At 39.7% G+C, this 20,512-nt stretch overlaps 2 protein-coding genes across 2 annotated transcripts; both read left to right on the top strand.

The window, feature by feature from the left end:
- Positions 1–9,088: 9,088 nt before the first annotated feature.
- TAF7 (TATA-box binding protein associated factor 7) lies at positions 9,089–11,324 on the top strand. The gene is made up of 2 exons (XM_011367412.2): positions 9,089–9,313; positions 9,438–11,324. The coding sequence occupies exon 2, from the start codon at positions 9,764–9,766 to the stop codon at positions 10,811–10,813; it is 1,050 nt and encodes a 349-aa protein (XP_011365714.1). The 5' UTR covers positions 9,089–9,313; positions 9,438–9,763; the 3' UTR covers positions 10,814–11,324.
- Positions 11,325–15,026: 3,702 nt separating this feature from the next.
- SLC25A2 (solute carrier family 25 member 2) lies at positions 15,027–15,981 on the top strand. The gene has a single exon (XM_011367411.2). The coding sequence runs from the start codon at positions 15,027–15,029 to the stop codon at positions 15,930–15,932; it is 906 nt and encodes a 301-aa protein (XP_011365713.1). The 3' UTR covers positions 15,933–15,981.
- The last annotated feature ends 4,531 nt before the right edge of the window (positions 15,982–20,512 follow it).

The following is a 20,512-nucleotide window of genomic DNA, read 5'->3' as shown; positions in this document are numbered from 1 at the left end:
AATGTCAAATAAATGTCTAATATAGACTTCAAATTTAAGAGACACAAGAGGTAGTTATATTATTCTTCAAAATTGGAAAGAAAAAGGCTGCATCTTTATTTTTATTTTTCGACTGAAAAAATATATTCATTAAGGCTTCAGAGATACAAAAACTCTTCTTCCACGGAGACCTGAGTCTGTGGAACAGGGACTCCAGCAGAGCAGTTTTTATTGTCTTGGTCTTCAGGCATTATTTCCGTGATCTTTGCTGCATTGTATTCGGAGCATTGTATTCGGCAACTGCAAACTCATCTGTCTCATAGTAATCATAGACTTTCACTGTGGCTCATTTCAGATGTCTTACTGGGATACCTTGTAGAACCATGAAGGACAAGCTCAGTGTCTGATTTGTCACCTTCTGCTATTGCAGGGTGATTTCTTAGATTTCTCCCTAGTTGTATGGCTTGCTCATCTAGATCCCAGGCGATTTTCCTTGCTGTTTGTTTCCTGTCTCTGGCACAACTTTGATTTGGTTGCCAGAGAGATGAACAGAGCCTCTATTATCTATTCCATTTTTTTCCCCTCTCTCCGCATCTTTATTTTAAGAAGGCTATTAGGATAATATGTATTGTCCTACAAGCACACTCAATTTCTCCAAGAAGTTGGTTTTCTTAAATAGCAGGATTTTTAGACTAGATTGCCTTCCTTCTTCTATTTATTGCAAAATTAGTGAAAGGTTACCAACTAAAATATCTCAGGCTTAGAGTGATTCATTTGTCTCTATCCCAAAGTTAGGGAAGAATGTTATCGGCATTCCAGAGTTTGACATTTTTCAGAAACAAAATGGGCGAGATATTGGCAGCAAACCCATGGAAACTAACTGAATAGGATCTGGAAAATGAGGAAAGAAAGGAAACACTCAAAAGCCACAAGAATAGTTCTTAGGAGGAGAACTTCTGTTCTTGTGTAACAAAATCTACAGTTTCTCAGCTTCTTAAAGGCAAGTGTATGGAGGTTAAGGGCAGAAACTTGAAAATGCACTGAACCTCCTTCAGTATTGCAAGGAAAAGATTCTAGCAGGAAACGCAACTTTTCAGAATCCACATTCATAGGCACAAAACCTTCTCCAAAGGAACTGTCCAGGTTAATGAGACAAATCAAAATGTATATTAAAACTAGCATGTACAACTTGTAGAAATCCCCTCCCCCACCAATAAGAAAAACAAGAACTGATTTATAATAGGATAGTTACAAAATAAAAGTGTTAAAACTCACATGTATACATTTGAATCCAATGTAATATTTAAGGCTTCATTGCTGGCACTACAGAGAATATCCAGTTGAAAGATGTTTCCTGAGTTAACTTGAAGAAATTAAGATTTTGCAATATCTAAAGCCACACATTGATTGCAGGAATAGGGTAAATTTCTCTCGCTGAAGTGGGAATAACTTCAAATCCAGGCTTGGACCAGAGACCAGACTGAAAGCAGGGCTGGAGGAGCATTGCAGGCACAGGGCAATAGCCAGAGTACCACGAGGAGGAAGTGCACCAAGATCATGGCCAAGGCCACTATTAGGCAAAACTATAGCTCTGCCTGCCTGGCGGCAGGTGCCAGGTGGTCACTGTGATCCTGCAGCAACTCCTGTGAACTGTAAGCAAAGACCAGGTGCAGTATGACAACTGTCGCCACTGAGCACAGGTGACCTGCAAGCCATGGAGAGCAGTGTTTCTGTGGCCTGTGGCACCACAGTGTGCATCTCACTCTTGTGAACACCCAGGTTGAAGAGTTGCAATTTGTGATGTGAAGCATGTTATAGGATAACCAGGCATTGCGTTCAAGTTAGTGACGAGGTAGCCAGGCCACACAGTGTGTGGTGCCCATTGAAGAGGGCTATGACTTGTAGCTGCAGCTCCTGGCATATAGTTCTCTGTGTGTTTTTGCGGTGGTGGTCCACCAGCATAGACAGACTCAGGATGACATTGAACCCAGTCAAACCCTGGTCATGAACCCACAGAGTCAGAAAGGTAGGCTGCAGTGAACACCACTGTGCTCTGCATTCACCTACGTGTCGGATAACAAGATCTGCAGTGCTAGGTCAGCGTCAAGAAGAAATAGGAGGCAGGTAAGGCCCCAAGTCAACGTCAGAAGCACTAAAGTGTGTGATGGAGGCTCTGGGTGGGTGTTCCAGGTCTCCTGGATCATATAAGAGGCCTGTTGGAAAACCAGAGCATTTTAGTTGATGTGGGTTATATTCAAGGAGAAGAGGGACAGCTTGTCCTTGTCCATGACTCTGATGGTGAAACTGTACTTCCCAGTTTAGAATTCCATCTGTCAGTAGCTTACAAAAAACTACAGAGTAATTCTTAGAGGTGAATTGTTTGGCTGTGTTTATGACTCTCTACAATATCTTTCACTTCTCCATTTAAGCAAGTCTCTGCGTCCTTTTGTTTTGGTCAGGGCAACCACAGTTCTTGCCCCTAATAGGACTAGACACCCAGTCGAAAGTCACCTGTATTGCATTATAGTTCTCAACTTCCATTTCAGCCAGGTTTCTGAAATGGGCCCTTAAACTGCCTCCAGTCTTCTCTTCTACTCCATGATGTGACTGTTACTCTTTAAAATCAAAGATGGTGCTGTCATTATTGAACACCATTCTGCATGCCCTGTGAGATTGTGTGGAAAGTATAGGAGAACACTACCCTAAGGCTGTCATCTAGGTCAGTGGAGGATCACTTGAAGATTCAGAGAGAATGGTGGGCAGAGTATCCTGCAGGTAGACTCTGCTGTGCTTCTCGTGGCTCAGGAGTGGCATTGGCATCCAAGACCTAAATTTTGCCCTTAGCTGTTCTGTCCCTCCCCACTACTAAGTGGTGGCAGATCTGATCTTCTGGTCCAGATTCTTCCAATAGCAACCAGAGTACTTACTGCCTTAATGCTCCCTTTTACTTTTGGGGGTAGGAAACTGATCTAGTAAATTCATAGAGAATTACTTGCAGTGTCCAAATCTACTGTGGTTTAGGAGTAAATTTTGTTCTCATTAAGATGTTTTCTAGAAATTTCAAAACAAAACGTCTGCCTTAAAAGCCATGTTATTTAAATCCAAGATGAATACATTTATATGAAAAGCATTTATAGGATTTCCAGTGAAGGTTTGAGATTCAAGGGGCCTAGGGACTTTCTTTGGCATATCCGAAAGATCTATTCTGTCATTTTAGAGTTCGTCCCTGCTCTCTTCGCTGGCGGTAAAGAGAGTTTTCTCAGAACTCACCCATGGTTCTGGTCACTGAGATGCAGATCTTTGGCGAGATTCTCCACTTTAAAACCTTTGGCCGGCTCTTCCGGAATCTCCTAACGCAAGTGCTTCGTAATTCACTAGGGTGAACGAAGATAGCAGGAAGGGAAACAGCACTTCCTGCGCCCTCCTGCTCCCCTCCCCATCCCGCTCCTTCTCTATGGCGGATTTCTTCCTCTCTTCTCAATGCTGCTTCTCAGATCCGAATGCACCTCGCTACCATACGGTTGCTCCTGGATTACAAAGGTGTCCTGGAAAGAAAAGGCAGCGCCTCACTGTAGGTCATTCAGCATCCTTACGTTCCTGACCCAGATATTTGTAGCAGATTGCAGGAGAGATGGCGTGCAGAATCTGCTCCAAATGTTTCTCAAAACACTGGGTATCGTGGCGTCAGTCGCCAGTGGATTGCTTTGCGTCACTCCACCCACGGATTGGCCGACAGCGGCACCTAGAGATCCAGAATGGTATATACCGCCTGTTATTTCTGAAAGTCCTCTCAAGGAGACTGCATTTGCTTTATTTCTGGGACCTATTTTAGAACACCAGCTGGTTTAGACAAAGGCTGGAAGTCGTTCCTTCTTTTTGACAAAATAGTAATAAAATAGTCTTTTCAAAAATTTAAAACAAACGTTTTATTTTATTAAATTTCAGAGACTTAAAAGTTCTTAGAGAATTTTCCCTCTTGAAATTGCGTTTTTAAGAAGATATGTTGAAACCTCTTTTTTCTTAGAAGACTTTTTACTCAAAGAATTACCCACTGTGAAAAAAATTTTACATTACAAGAAATTCTCACTCTAAGTTTTACAATATAAAACAAGTTTTCACTCTAAAAAAGTAGAAAATATTGTTAAAAATTTTAAATTACCAGTAAATGCATTATAAAATTACCGATTTAAAGAATTTATATTTGATATCTACCTATACTTTTTAAATACATATATAATATTTTTATTGTGGCAAAATAAACATGACACAAAATTTACCATCATAACCATCTTTAAGTATACAGCTCAGTGGTATTAAATACATTCATGTTATGCAACTGCCACTACCATCATTTTCCAGAACTCTATCCATCTTGTAAAACTGATACCTATACCCATTAAATGATAATGCCTCATTTTCCCATCTCTCCAGCCTCTGGCAAACAACCTGCTACTTTTTGTCTCTATGACTCTAATTACTCAAAATACCTCATATAAGTGGAATCAGACAATATTTGTCTTTTTATGACTGGCTTATTTTACAAAGCATAATATCCTCAAGGTTCATCCATGTTGGAGCATATGTCAACATTTCCTTCCTCTTTAAGGCTAACTAATATTCTACTGTATATATATATATACCACATTTTGCTTATCAATTCATCTGTTGATAGACATTTGGGTTGCTTATAACTTTTAGCTATTGTGAATAATGCTGCTCTGAACATGGGTATACAAATATCTTTCGAGACTCTGTTTTCAATTTTTTTGGGTATACATCCAAAAGTAGAATTGCTAGATCATGCAGCAATTCTATTTTTAATTTTTTGAGGAACCACTACACTGTTTTCCATAGTGGCTATAACCAGTTTACATTCCCAACAACAGGGCACAAGGGTTTCAATTGTTCCACATCCTTGTCAACATTTGTTATTTTGTTTTTTGTTTTATTGTTTGTTTTTTTGCGAGTAGCCATCCTAATGGGTATGAGGTAGTATTTCATTGTTGTTTTCATTTGCATTTCCCATGATTAGTGATATTGAGGAGCATCTTTTCTTATGCTTATTGGCCATTTGTATATTTTTGGAATTACATATATACTATTATAATCCCCCAAATACTTACCTCTTTCATGAAAACTATTGGTTGCCTTTATAGATTGAATATTTGTGTCCCCCCAAAATTCATACGTTGAAACGTAATCCCCAATGTGATGGTGTTTGGAGGTAAAGCTTTTGGAAAGTGATTAAGTCATAAGGGTAGAGTCCTCATGAATAGCATTAATGCCCTTGTAAAAGAGGCTGCAGAGAGCTCCCACACTACTTCTACCATGTGAGGTTACAGCAAAGACTGTAGTCTATGAATATGGAAGTCTGCCCTCACCAGACACCAAATTTGCCTGAGCCGTTCTCTTGGACTTCTCAGACTCCAGAACTGAGAAATAAACTTCTGTTGCTGACAAGCCATTTGGTTTACGGTATTTTGTTACTGCAGCCCAGATGGACTATGACAGTTGCCCATGCCCTTTCCTTTCTTCTAACATTTCCTTTTAAGTTTAGGGGCTCACCCTTTGCATACCTATGACAAAGCTGAACCTGTTCATAGTTGTGGCAGGTACTGAGAGATCTAAATTAATAATGGTAATCTCACTCCACTTGTCAGCGTTTAGTTGGAAATACAGGCTAAAAATAATAAGCTTAGGGCAGGGCTTCTCAACTTTGATACTACTTTAAGCCAGATAACTCTTCGTCGTGGGGAGATAGGTGTTCTGTGTATTTTAGGATATTTAACAACATCCCTGGCCTCTAGCCACTAGATGCCAAAAGACCCAACTCCCACAATTTTAACAACCAAAAATGTCTCCAGACATTACCAAATACCACCTCTTCCCCACCCTTTTGAACATAAAAGTGGTAACTATTATTGAGCCAGGAATAAGCATATGACCTAAGCTAGTGCAATCAGATCAAAAGACAGACTTTGGTTGGGGGAAACCACCCTCTGAACTTACTTACCATGGGCAAGGACAGAAGTTCCCCTGCTGGTAGGGTTTTTGCGACTACAGACTTCGGAAGTTTACAAAGAGATGAAAGCAAAGATGAAAAAATAATAGAAAAAGTATAAATAAATGCTCAATCTCCAAAATTAGGAAGAGAAAAACAATTTGTGCCAGGCCACGATTCAATCATACCTAGAGACAGCCATACTTCTAGAATTGCACTGTCCAATACAATAACCAACAACTACATGTGTCCACTGAGCACCTGAAATGTGGCTAGTCTAAATTTTGATGTGCTTTAAGTGTCAAACACACACCAGATTTTGAAGACTTAGTACAAAATAAGAATGTAAAATATATCATTAATAATTTTTACATTGACTATGTCGAATTGCCACTTTTGATGATTAGGTTAAATACATTGGTATTGAAGTTAATTTCACTTTTTTCTTTTTGCCTTTTTAATGTGGCTACTAATTTAATATACCATGTGTAGCTTTCATTTGAGGTTCACATTATAGTTCTACTGGATAGAGCTGCTCTAGACTACTTTGTTTTTGAGATAATAGATGTCTTATTTTTAAACCAGTATAAATTAGGTTGGTCTTTCTTTTCTATAGAAAGCATCATACTTGATATGAAAGACTATATTTTAACCTGCTTTTTACTGTTTATACACTGATATAGGAGTATATAAGAGTACTTCTTGGGGTGTGTGCTATTTCCTCACCCTTATGTAATTTTCTATCTCCAAAATATAAGCAGGACTTTTCCCATCACCCATAATTTTTTAACCTCCACAGTATAAAGAACTTGAAAGCTTATTAAAGGGAATTTTCAAACATACAGCATTAGCCTGATTGTGATACTACTTTACCATAGGTAGGAAGCCTTTGGAGGACCTGTTACCACACTGGAGAATTTATTGCTCTTCCTAAATCTTTGGTTCACTAGTATCACAGATATTCCAAGGAATTAATCAATTCAGAGTGTTTCTGTATGCATAATGAATTTGAAAAAAAAAAACAATAACTAGATTTATCAACAAACATTAAGGTAATGGTGATGTGGTAGAGGCCTTAGCTTTAGGATCAATGTATTTTACCCTCAACTCCCCACCCCCAGCATTTAGAAAATGTGTTAAACTCAAAAGCAGAAAATATGTTTCAGGATTGAATGAAGTAGATACTTTAGAGGAAACTTCAGTTAATCCTTTTAATTATCTCTGACCATCTTCCATTTAAAGGTTTACTAACTAAAATACATCATAATTTTGGCAAATCAGAATTTCATAGAATTTCTCAGGTTACCTTCTGTGACAAGGATATTTAAGCATTATAAACTCATAGGCAATTAAAATGCAAAGCAATATTTGGATTATTTTCATGTGTAAGCATAGCCTTACATTTTATATAGTTAAAGCATTATGTGGAGGCTAGCATGTTAAACACTTTTATCTATAAAATAAGTAAAATCAGGTCTAATTAAAGGACAAGAACAATAAAAAATTTCATCTTTGAAAAGAGGAAATGGATCATCCTGGAAATTATAATCAGCTAACTTTTATCAACACATTATAGAACGAAGAGAAGTAATGTACAATTTTCTGAAATAGCATAATTTCAACTTCATAATTTTAACATAAAGAAACTACTAGACCATTTTAATTTCCTTCCATAATACATAATCTACCTAAACCAAAGAGGATACATCCACAACACTATTAGCAAACCTCTCTGCTCATAACAATTGGCATTGTCCTTGACTAGAGAAAATGTATACGAAGTGGCTCTATCTCATTTTATAGTGACATAAAATGTATTTTATTTCACAAATTGTTATATTTATGTTCCCTCTAGATGGATCAATTGGTTCATTCAATTAGCAATTGTTTTTGTATGTCTCCCATGTTTTGGTGCTAGGCACTGGGACATGATGAATAAGGAAGTAGACTCCTGATTACCATGAGCTTCCAATCTGGCATGGAGACAATGAATACATAAAGAAATAATATGAATTTTGGAAATGTTAATCACATCTTAAGAGAGTTCTCTTAAATGTAGATACAGTTGTTAATATTTTAGAGTATAGAAATTAAAATTTTAACGACCTTGGGGCTCTATCAAACTGATTCCATTAAAAAAATAAATGGAAATGAGTAGGAATCAGTGGAAACTGTTAGGCTTAAAAATACTATAGATTCGTATTGATATCTGACTACATATAAAAGAATCAAGTAGAAAACAGTTATCAAAATAGTAGAGGTGGAATGAAAAAAATCCCCAATTTAAAAATTACTGGCAAGTGAATGGCAGAGAGTAATACTTCAATTATATTCTACCTCAATAAGATGATTTGTCTACCAGACAACTCTGTCCTAAACGAACGTGTGCCTGTAGAAGACGTACTTCTCTGTTTACATTTATATCTATGTCAAACGTATTAAAAAGAGGAATCACTCTTGTTCCCTTGGAGTCCTTCACAACAAAAACACCGAAGCATGGTTCCACTCCCAAGGATTTTCATAACCAACAAAACATAGAATTATATACTGGGAAGCATATCCCTCTCACTCTACTGATTTGGGTATTTAAAACCCACTGCATGGCTAATTATAAATTCTATATACTCTGGAGTGTGTCCGTAATTTTTCCAGAAGCAAAGACGCTTTAAGCACGGATGCCCGATATCCGACCATCACCCGGAAGCCTAAGAGCTATCCGGCCCCACGGTGAGCGGGTAAAAGTTCTGGCTCAGCGGCTGGAGGTGGGGGTGGGGGGCGGTGGGAGTGGGTGTGGGAACATCTAGCCGGGTCTTTCTTGGAACCGATGTCTCAAAGTCTCAAACCAATAGCTCTTTAAGAAAAATCATTCCCATCGCATACAGTCAAGGTCTCGCGAGAACAAGTCAACGGCAGACGGCGTAATTGCGTGTTGCGCCTGCGCGCGCTCGGGGCCGATCGTACTTCCGTTTGAGTCTTGCTGTCACTCACAACCATCTCCCGCCCGGCGCGGTGACGTAGCGCTTTCTTTTCTGCTAGGTCTGCAGTACCGGACGGAGGTCGGCGGAGCTGCGGAGTTGCAGAGTCGCGGAGTTGCAGAGTCTGGTGCTTGGAGCTGTGGTTCTCGGCGCTTAGAGCTGCGGGTCTCGGCAAGATTTCGCGCTGCCCTTCTGGGGCCGTTTCACTGATAATCAGTAGCGGGTCGCTTTGGCAAGAGCCGGGAGGAACAAAGGAATCAGGAAGGAGACGCTCGGCCCCCGGCCGCTTTTCTCCGAGTGGCTTCTTCTTTCGCTTGCTCCTGACCAGAGAAGCTGGGTTTATAATCGTCACTGTATTGTAAGTACCCGAGGCGAAGAGAGCTCAGTGCGCCCCGCTTTTTGGCTACCTTTATTACGGGAAGTTTTGTGGGTTTTGAGTGTCTGCTGGGCCTTAACTTTCTGTCCCTAAAATCATTCCGCAGGAGCCGCCATTTGCTTTCCTGCTTGCTTTCGCTCTGCATTGTCCGGCAGCGGCATCTAGAGGTTGGAACTTGGCATTGCGGCTAACATACTTGAATGGACCTGACTGAATAAGCCAGTGTGAGAAACAACTGGTATTCAGTCACTGCATGTTTAAAAAGACTTGGTGCTTAATTCAAAATTAAGACAATAGACGCTTAGCTGCTGTTCTGCTTAGAACTCTTTGTAATTAAATATTTCAATTCATAACTCTTCTAACTGTTGCAATAGCTGGAACTTTTTAGTGCAACAAGTGGTTACTAGAGAAGTGGATCACAAAGAAACAAAGATGAGTAAGAGCAAAGATGATGCTCCTCACGAACTGGAGAGCCAGTTTATCTTACGTCTACCTCCGGAATACGCGTCTACTGTGAGGCGCGCAGTACAGTCCGGCCATGTGAACTTGAAGGACAGACTGACAATTGAGTTACATCCTGATGGGCGGCATGGAATTGTCAGAGTGGACCGGGTCCCACTGGCCTCCAAATTGGTAGATCTGCCATGTGTTATGGAAAGTTTGAAAACCATTGATAAAAAAACCTTTTACAAGACAGCTGATATCTGTCAGATGCTTGTATCCACAGTTGATGGTGATCTGTATCCTCCAGTGGAGGAACCAGTTGCTGCTGCTGATCCCAAAGCAAGCAAAAAGAAGGATAAGGACAAAGAGAAAAAGTTTATATGGAACCATGGAATCACTCTACCTCTAAAAAATGTAAGAAAGAGAAGGTTCCGGAAGACAGCAAAGAAGAAGTACATTGAATCTCCAGATGTAGAAAAAGAAGTGAAACGTCTGCTGAGTACAGATGCTGAAGCTGTCAGTACTCGTTGGGAAATAATTGCTGAGGATGAAACAAAAGAAACAGAAAATCAAGGCCTTGATATCTCTTCTCCAGGAATGTCAGGCCATAGGCAGGGCCATGACTCATTAGAACATGATGAGCTTCGGGAGATATTCAATGACCTCAGCAGCAGCAGTGAAGATGAAGATGAGACACAGCATCAAGATGAAGAAGACATAAACATCATTGACACCGAGGAAGATCTGGAAAGACAGCTAAGGGACAAGCTAAGTGCATCAGATGAACAGCACCAAGAAAATGAGGGAACCAATCAGCTGGTTATCGGAATTCAGAAACAGATTGATAACATGAAAGGCAAGCTCCAAGAGACCCAGGACAGGGCAAAACGACAGGAAGATCTCATCATGAAAGTGGAAAACCTGGCGCTCAAGAACAGATTTCAGGCTGTGCTGGATGAACTCAAACAAAAGGAAGACCGAGAAAAGGAGCAGCTCAGCTCTCTGCAAGAAGAGCTAGAATCACTGCTAGAGAAGTAAGAAGAGCTTTGATACTTAATTTCATTTCTTAAAGTGGTCAGCATTAGAAGAAAACTTTAGGCTTCACCACCAGGACTAGATATAACTTTGCAGTAATTTCCATTTTCTCTGCTGCCTTCAATTGAATTTGTCTTATAGACAAACATAAATGTGATTTTCTATCTCTTTTGTCTCAGAACCACTTTGCTAGGTGTTTATCCTGTAGGAAGTAGAAATGTGTAGACAGATAAATGATTGTAGGAAAGTTATAGAATTAGTGGAATAAACAGTTCAAGCTTAATGATCACAACTTCACTTCAGGACTTTGCTGCTGTTTTTCCATTTGCCAGAAGCTGCTATTGCTAGTTTGTGATGCCATCTAATATCAATAATAGTCTAAAAGCAGTTAAACTAGTTTGTATGTTTTCCATGCAGTAGCTATTTTCCTAGCTACTCAGTTTTCTACAAGTAGAGTTGTAAATCATTTCATACAGTTGTTTTAACACAATAAATATATCTAGTTTTCACTTCATAATGTGTCTTGCTCTTTTATGGGTAGTGGGTGTCAGATCCTCTTGTGAGGTGGTTTCTTGGTGGGGTTTAATGACAGCAATTTGATCCTATTTTGTAGGTTGAGAAGCAGTGATGCTGAGTTTTAAGAAAAAAATGGCAAACTGGGAAATGTCATTTTTGCATTATGTTAAGTTTCTAATCTCACTGCTCTATTTGGAGGTTAAACAAGGTACAGAACCTTCCTAAACTACCCTAATTTTTGTACTTGAATGTCTTTTTATAGTTTTGTGTGTGTTTAAGTACTACACTTACCTGATTAAAATTTTAGAAACAAAACAAAGCAAGGGCTATCAGGTACTGTTCATAGAATTCATTCCATTGGTTTGGATTAAGATTATATTTCTAAATATTTTCAGCTTAATTATTTAATCTGAGAACTAAGGTGATTTGTCCATGTCTGTTCATCCAACTTGCACATAAAGGATGTCAGTACTATAACAGTCTCATATTTCAGAATTTCCCAAACATAATTTTCACATTCTTCACATGCTGTAAAGATTCTAATCTAATGCATCACTTGAGCTATTTTAGAAGACTCAGTAATAAATTTTACAAAATGCAGAGTTACATGCAGTTCACTTCTGAGATTGATCTATAAAGAAAATCTTTGGTTTGAAAATATTAGCCTCATAAAAACATTTAAAGCCCATTTTAATTAGGTATTTGACAAATGTTAAGATATATGTAGTTTTGTAAAGCAGAAAAGTATGATTTTTGTTACAGACACTATTCTAAAACTATCACTCAGAAACATGACTTACCTTCCTTACCAACATATATAGATCTGCTTTTTTTCATGATAGATTTTGTCTTAATTTTATTCACTCCCCTATTGCTGGTCACTTATGTTGTCCCATTTTAAATGTGCTGTTGCACAGAATGCTGCAATAAACACTCATGTCAACATGGCCTCTAAGAATTCTATGAAACGGGTCAGGAAGACTGCTCATCACAGCCATACTGGCCTTTCTGTACTTCAAATGCCAAGCTCTTTCACCACAGGGCTTTATTACTTACAGTTTCCTTTTCCTGGAACAGTCTCCAGATATTTTCCATGGCTAGCTTTTTGTCATTCAGGCTTCAACTCAAACCTCACTTTCCCTCGTAATCCTATCTGGCCACTTAATCTAATTGCGAGAGAGCATGTGATTTGGGTGTTCTCATTTTGTTGAGGATCTTCACTGAAAATTGGAAGCTGCTTTCTCGTTTTCTGGTATGTATGTGCTTAAATTTAAAACGTGTCATTTTTGATAGGGAAGAATGGGGAAAATAGTTTCAAGACTGCTTATTATCTTGGGTAGTGTTTAGTATATGTTAGGGTCCATTCTCTCCAAGTCTAACTGTTTAAATATATTTCATGGAATTTGATCTCGGTTTCTATTTGTGCAGCTGTCCGACAATTCAGTGAAGGTACAGACCATTTCTCTATTAATGCCCTTGTGATCCCTGGCCTTGATTATTAATTTGATTTCTCCAAAACATCTATATGAAGTTAATGCAAAAGTGGTTGCTGATTTATTATAGTATTCTGCATCTCTCGTGTTTGTAAAAAACTCTGTTTTTAAAAAATGACAGTGAACCAGATGTAATTAACTGACAATCGGTGGTCATTAAAATATTGAATACACTTCTAGATAACTTGATAGGGCCTCTACGATAAGTATTAAAATGTGCTTTTTTCTCTTGGACTTTTTTGAGGGTGATATCAAAACATTTTTAAAATCCCTCAAATATGACATGAAGAATTTAAAAATCCTTTTCTAGTTTAAAATGGCAGATTGTTCTCACGTATCTTTTCTCTATAAAAAAAAAAAGTCTGCCAAAATAACAGTAATCCCGAAAGACAAAGATAATAAGAAATGAGACAACAGTGAATAAGAGTTGTCAACTCATCAGAAGGCCAAAGCAGATGAAGAAATGAGAAATTCAGAGATCAGAGAAAGTTACATGCTAAATGTCTACAAGAGGGTGTACCAAAGAGACAAACCCACTTGGTATAGAACCTGTGAGGCTCAGTTTTTGCAGGCCAAAGTTTCCAAAGAATGGGGGGAAGGTGTGGGGCTGGAAACATGGGATTCATTTAAGTCTGTGTTCAGTGCTGTTGGATGTCCAAGATCCCTATGTCCAAGATTCCACCCTGAGAATTTTCTAGGTAAGTTGAACCAAAGAAGGCTCAAACTCAGGGAAAGCAGGCACAGATGGCTGGGGTGGATAGCATCCAACAAGAGAATTATGTGCAAATCTATATCCTTTACTGTAGGAATGTCACCTCTCTTCCCCCATCTTGGTCTCATTAAATCCCTATTCATGGCATACACGCCCAACCTCCCTTCCCACACACCTATACACAGTATCAAGATTGGAAGATTATTCTCTAAAGAAACCATATGATTCCAGAGAAGAAGCCAAATACTGACATCTAGACATTCTCCCAAGAAAAGGCCAGGTCATAAGTATAATGAAGTCTACCTGTTGACAAACTCTATGCACAATTGGCTTCTCAGTGCCTAACTTTTAAATATTAACAGCCAAAGATAATCAGATAAGGAAAGATTTCTAGATGAAAAAAAATCATCTCAGCATATTTCCTGTCCCCTCCCCCATTTTGTTTTTACCCCTTAAAGTAAAATACCAACTAGGCCTTAGAATGTAAGACTTCGTTAACACTGGGATTATAAGCAACTGAGAGGAAAATAGTGTGTCTTAACAGCAGTACCCTCACTGATATCCCAAACTGCATCTTGCCTTAGAAGCTAGGTGTGTTGTCATTTATACTCCAAACTTCTGTTGCTGCTAAATAAAACTATGGCTCCTCAAGAACCTCGAAACTTAGCAAGTATAGATTGCTGAAGCCACACAGCCCTTTACTGTCAAGTTTCTTGGCGATATATAAATGTTTTCCAAACAGATTATAAAACGCCAAGTACCCACCTCTAGAAATAATGACTCGGTCCCACATCCTCGGCGTTGTTGCCACGAAATATTTCTCCAGCCCCGCAGGGATAGCGGATCTTCCAGCCTCAGGCCACCCCAGCACCCCAGGCCAGTGAGAAGCAGGCCCAGGAGAGGCACAGCAGGGCCGGCCCCTCTGCAAGAACTTGGGTTCCCGGCTGAGACGTTTAAGAGTTTTCTGATCAAAAGCAGCCACCAATTGTCATGTAACCTCTCTCCCCCTACAGAATTTTATCTTTCATAGGTAAACCTCTATGTAGCTTGACCCACCGACTCCAGGCTGGATCAACTGGAAGACCCGGGATGCCGGGGCCCTGGCCGAATACAAAAGCATTTCTTTCCCCACAGGGTGAAGAGCGGTGCCCAGGGTCTCTTCGTCCTTGCAAGAATTTATCGAATAGCTTTCAGTTGCTGTATTCATTAACAGTGTTTATGCATTTAGTCTACTCCGTGTGGGCTGCAGGGATGGCGGGGTGGCGCCGGGCGGTTCCCGGGGCTCTACCGGTAGGGCGCACTGGAGAGCCGCGCGCGAAGTCTCGGGCCGGGAGTTACCTCAGCGCGCGGGGAGGGCGGCCCGCGGCCTAGCGTGGGGTTAAGCGGCTTCCTCCGCCGCGGAGTGAGAGCTGAGAGTGGGCGGCGGGACCACGGGTGCCGGCACTCGGCTCTTGAGAGTCTCCTTCCACGGAGACCAGAGGACTAGTGGGCGAACATGAAGTCCAACCCTGTCATCCAAGCCGCCATCGACCTCACAGCGGGGGCCCTCGGGGGCACCGCGTGTGTCCTGACCGGGCAGCCCTTCGACACAGTGAAAGTGAAGATGCAGACGTTCCCTGCCCTGTACAAGGGCTTCACCGACTGCTGCCTGAAGACATACTCCCAAGTGGGCTTGCGCGGCTTCTACAAGGGGACCGGTCCGGCGCTGATGGCCTATGTCGCCGAGAACTCTGTCCTCTTCATGTGCTACGGCTTCTGCCAACAGTTTGTGAAGAAAGTAGTGGGACTGGACAAGCAGGCAAAGCTGAGTGATCTGCAGACTGCAACTGCCGGTTCCTTAGCCTCTGGGTTTGCTGCGCTGGCCCTGTGTCCCACTGAGCTTGTGAAGTGCCGACTACAGACCATGCACGAAATGGAGATGTCAGGGAAGATAGCCAAAAGCCACAATACAGTTTGGTCCGTCATGAAGGGTATCCTTAGGAAGGATGGCCCCTTGGGCTTCTACCACGGACTCTCGAGTACTCTACTTCAAGAAGTACCAGGCTATTTCTTCTTCTTTGGTGGCTATGAACTGAGCAGATCATTTTTTGCCTCAGGGAGATCAAAAGATGAACTAGGCCCTGTCTCTTTGATGTTAAGTGGTGGAATTGCTGGGATTTGCCTTTGGCTTGTCATATTCCCAGTGGATTGTATCAAATCCAGAATTCAGGTTCTTTCCATGTCTGGAAAACAGGCAGGATTTATCGGGACTCTTTTAAGTATTGTGGAAAGTGAAGGAATAACAGCCTTATATTCTGGACTGACAGCTACTATGATTCGAGCGTTCCCTGCTAATGGGTCACTGTTTTTGGCTTATGAATACAGTAGGAAGATGATGATGAGGCAGTTAGATGCATACTAATGTGTCTTGGTGAACCGAGATTTCTATCTACACACTTTTGAGGACTATAGTCCATCTCAGGGTTTCATGGAGTACTGGACCAATGTGGAATTATTTTTTACTTCATGGGAATTTCGGTTTTGTCTTCTTCTACCCTAAATCTTAAACTTTATGGAAGAACCTCTATTTTTCATCTTATAATTTCTTTTTTCTAATGAAGGGCACAAGTTTTTTTTTTTTTTTAAATTGTACCAAACTGATCATAATGAACAGCATATCATCATATAATTTCTGCCCATAATTGTATTGAAATAGAAAAGTTTCTGCTCTTGTGTTTGGTAGGATATACTGAGTGAGCGGGTAGCCCTATCTATCCACTCTGAAAGGTTAAATGTAGTTATATATTGCAGATTTTGCATAAACCTGTACTTGAACATACAGTTTGGTTGGTTATGTGTTGTGAGTGAAAGTTTAGTTCCATGTTTAATTTCATATCACCAGAAAAAAACAAGTTAACTATGTTTCATGAAGTTAGTTATAAATGATGTTTTAACCCATTCAAGACGTAGATTCTCTTGAAAACTGTGCACTGTATTCGGCAATTCAAGTTCTCAAGAAGTTTCTGTGTGGTACTTGAAAACCAAAATACCCATCCTTATTTTAAAGAAGAGAATATACCTACATACTGGTATATTCTTGAGTTAAAGTTTCAGAGTTGGCATCCTAGATTTTTCCAAGATGCTCTACTCTTAAATAGTGCCATTCATTTTCCAAGTGGGATCATATTCCACACTCTTAGTTAGGTGTGGCTTAGACCATCAGACCTTGTGAAGGATCCCAGCCTTCATCTGCATCAACTTCCCTTCTCTCCCAAAGAGCTTCCCCTCTTCTAGGCTTTAGGTTGAAGAATGGGTTGAGGGGAAGGAGCCATACTGCTATGCTTTGATGAAGACTCATGTAGCTGACAATAATTCTCAGCTTCCAGTCTCTGGGTGCTGGTCTGGGTTGGATTCCAGTGTGTTCTCTAGGCCCATATGGGGGTTGTTGATCCACTTTGGATGATTCATTGTCTATTTCCATCAGTCAGAAAGCCTTCCAGGGGACAGTGCCAAAGCCAAGAAAAGCTTTTGTTCCCTCTTTGGTGATCAAGTGACAGTACTCATAGATAAAGTCCTCTCTTCTCAGGCAGAACTAGACAGAACTTAGTGCCTGCACTCCGCAGTGAGTAAAGTTAAGGCTGACCCACCCTGAAGTATACCTTAGGGTCTATAACTCCTTGCTGTGCTTTTACAATGCTCGAAACTTCTAAATTTGGTACTGACCATAGTGAATTTTAATGATGCCTGTATATGGGGTGTGACTTTATAAAGCAGTGAAACATAAGAAAAGCAATTTTATTAAATTATACCATATATATATGTATATGTATATATGTATTCCCCCCCCCCAAAAAAAAACAGTTCCTCTGATCTCCACCAACTTGGTGACAAGGACCATATGCCCTCTGATGTTAGAGGGTCATTCTTTTCACCACTAAAATAATCCTCATCATTCCTTACTGCTCCAAGACCAAGAGAGTCTCTCAATAAGAAGTGTTCTTAAGCAGCCTGAAGGCAATCAGGCTACCATTCTTAATAGTTCACACCATGTGTGTCTATCACTGTCTGCAGAATGTAAATCTTGTGTAAAATTTCTAGTTTCCTTTAGCTTTTTGCTCTCCATGAACCCGCTGTGGTAACTCTAGCTATAGTGATGGAAGCAAGAGGATTGGGGAAATGAGATGTTGACAAATGAGGGCTGAGGCAGACATTAGGGGAGGGGATGTTCAGTGTTGTGCCAGGTGTGCTCAAGAGAAATGGCTGGTCTTCCATTTGCTTTTTCTTTAAAAGATAACCATTTTCCTACTTTAAAGTTATTTATACATTTAAGTTATATATTCCGTACTTAAATGGTCAATACTACTTAGTGGGGCTTCATTCACCCAGGCCTGGATTAAAGCAGAACAGAGAAAAGGACTGGCTTCCAACAGGAAGTGGGCCTCTTCAGAGGCCAGGACCTCTTGTCTCAGTTAATCCTACTGTCAGCACACCTTTACACATGTTGTCCATTAAGATTTAACTAAATATCTTCAGTAGAAATAGTTTGAGAAAAGTAAGAGTAAGTGGAATTGGGGGTAGAAACCTAACTCAGGAGGATTTTTTAAATACTCTATTTGCTGAATTCATAGTTCAATATTTAGGTACAATTTGTACCATTTCATATCTACAATCTAGACAAAAATATAGTAGCTTGAAATAGTGTGTTTAAAGAAATTTGAGAATTCTATCATTAAATTATTTACCTAAATAAAAACATTTAACTCATACCATTCACAATGTACTGTATTGACCTCTGGGTATTCAGACATTAATGATATCTGGTTTCTATTTTCAAGGATCCAATGGTCTAGAAGGTTGTTTCACAGTTAGAAGAGTAATATTCTAGAATAAAATTTAGAATAAAAAAGTAGAATCCAAATTGTGTGGGTGCATGCGTGTGTGTATGAAATCAGTGATGGAATCTCTGAATTTAAGGAACTCTTTCCCTTAATTGTTTTTGCATTTGTATTGTGGTTTCTTTGTATTCTTAAATTATTAGTGCCATAGTTTTTCTTCAGCTTCATTGAGTATATTTGACAAATAACACTGTAAACTTAAGATGTAGAGTGTGGTGATTTGATATACATATATATTGGAAATGATTGCTACAATAAGGTTAGTTAACTTCTAAAGAGAAGACCACAGGCCCAAAATGGCATCACTTGTGCTAAAGCCCATGACACCAAACCCAGATTTAATACCTGACCTAATTGCTGTTTCAGCCTCTCCCTGAAACGTAACCTTAATCAACCAGTCTGGAATTTTCTGGTCAATACCTGTGAGGTCATCTGTCACATGGGCCCTCTTCATTTTTCCCCCGGCCTCCTCCTCCATAGAAAGAAGAGACAATCTTGATGATAAAACCCCTTGCCATTCCCTTCCCCTCAAAAGAAGATGTCTTTGACTAAAAATAATTATCTCTTTTCTTTTGCTAATAACCCCTTGCCACACCCTCTTGCCTATAAAAACCTTCCATTTTGTACAACCTCTCTGAGCCACCTACTAGTTGCTAGATGAGATACCGCCCTATTTATGAATTGCTTAATAAAGCCAATTAGATCTTCAAATTTATTCAGTTGAATTTTTATTTTTATTTTTTGATATAAGACATCCATCACCTTACAGAGTTACCTTTTCTTACTGAGGTATAATTGACATATAACATTAATTTATTTTTTGTGTGGTGATATGGTATTTATTTTTGAGTTTTAAATTGGTCAAATTCATTTTTCCTGATGCCTAGCCTTATCTTAAACTTCACTTCCGCATAGCATAATTTACCCCTCAACTTTGAAAAATCTTTTCTGATATTTATTAAATTCTTTGGTTTATGGTCAGGGCCAGGTGGTCTGCATGCTACAGTGATATTGTGGCTAGAAATTCATTCTCTGTCCTAGCTTTCATAGGATATCAAGCTGTAATAATTGTTAAGTATATGTGACATTTCAGAAGGATCATGTCTGGCAATGGAGTATCAAACCTACCCATTTTCTTGAATTGAACAAGATAATATCCCGAAGTTGCTGAGCTTGAAAGGAAAGGAGGTCACAAAGAGGCCACAGCAGGGTGAGTCTTTGGTCCCAAGTCTGGAGACAGCCATGGCACCATTACAATATCAACCTCGCGCGCTCTCGCTCGCTCTCTCTCTCTCTCTCTCTCTCTCTCTCTCTCTCACTACACACACACACACACACACACACACACACACACACACACCCTTACTCTCTTAGCAACTTTTAAATATACAATACAATATTGTTAACCCTGCAGTACATCACTTCCCCAGGACTTATCCTTTTACGTCTTTAAGATGTCTGTCTATTGGTGAGCTGAAGTCCTTGATTTTAATATAGTTAAATTTATTTATTCTACCATCAGTGTCTTTTTTTAAAAATTATTTCTACTCCCAACATCTAAACTATTTTTACCTACATTTTTCACTAAGAACTTTAAGGATTTTTTTTTGACATTTAAGTCTTAGATCAATTTGGAGTTGATTTTAAAATTAAGACTCAATTTAAAATTTTTTTCTATATGAATAACCATTTTTAATTGAACATTTCATCTTTTCTCCACTGATCTGTGTTATGGACTGAATGTGCCCCACTCTCCTCCATCTTTATATGCTGAAGCACTGACCCCCAACGTGATAATGTTAGGAGGTGGGGCCTTTGGGAGATAATCAGGCCTGGATGACATTATGAAGGTGGAGCTCTATGATGAGGTTAGTGTCTTTATAAGAAGAGGAAGAAACACCATATCTGCTTCTCTCTGCTTTGTGAGGGTACAGCAGTCTGCAAGCCAGGAAGAAGGCCCTCATCAAGAATGCAATCTGCTGGCACCTTGATCTTGGACTTCCCAGCCTCCAGAATTGCAAGAAATAAATGTTTGTTGTTGAAGCCACCAGTATATGGTATTTGTTAGAGGAGTCTGAACTGACTAAGATAATCTGACTTGCTGCTT

This window comes from Pteropus vampyrus, unplaced genomic scaffold (genome assembly GCF_000151845.1).
Source record: "Pteropus vampyrus isolate Shadow unplaced genomic scaffold, Pvam_2.0 Scaffold134, whole genome shotgun sequence".
NCBI lineage: Eukaryota > Metazoa > Chordata > Mammalia > Chiroptera > Pteropodidae > Pteropus > Pteropus vampyrus.
Note: the sequence above shows the minus strand (reverse complement) of the source record. Positions and strands in the feature narration are given on the sequence as shown.

Coding starts and splice junctions, on each gene's coding strand:
- TAF7 (XM_011367412.2), top strand. CDS start 9,764: ATGAGTAAGAGCAAAGATGATGCTCCTCACGAACTGGAGAGCCAGTTT.
- SLC25A2 (XM_011367411.2), top strand. CDS start 15,027: ATGAAGTCCAACCCTGTCATCCAAGCCGCCATCGACCTCACAGCGGGG.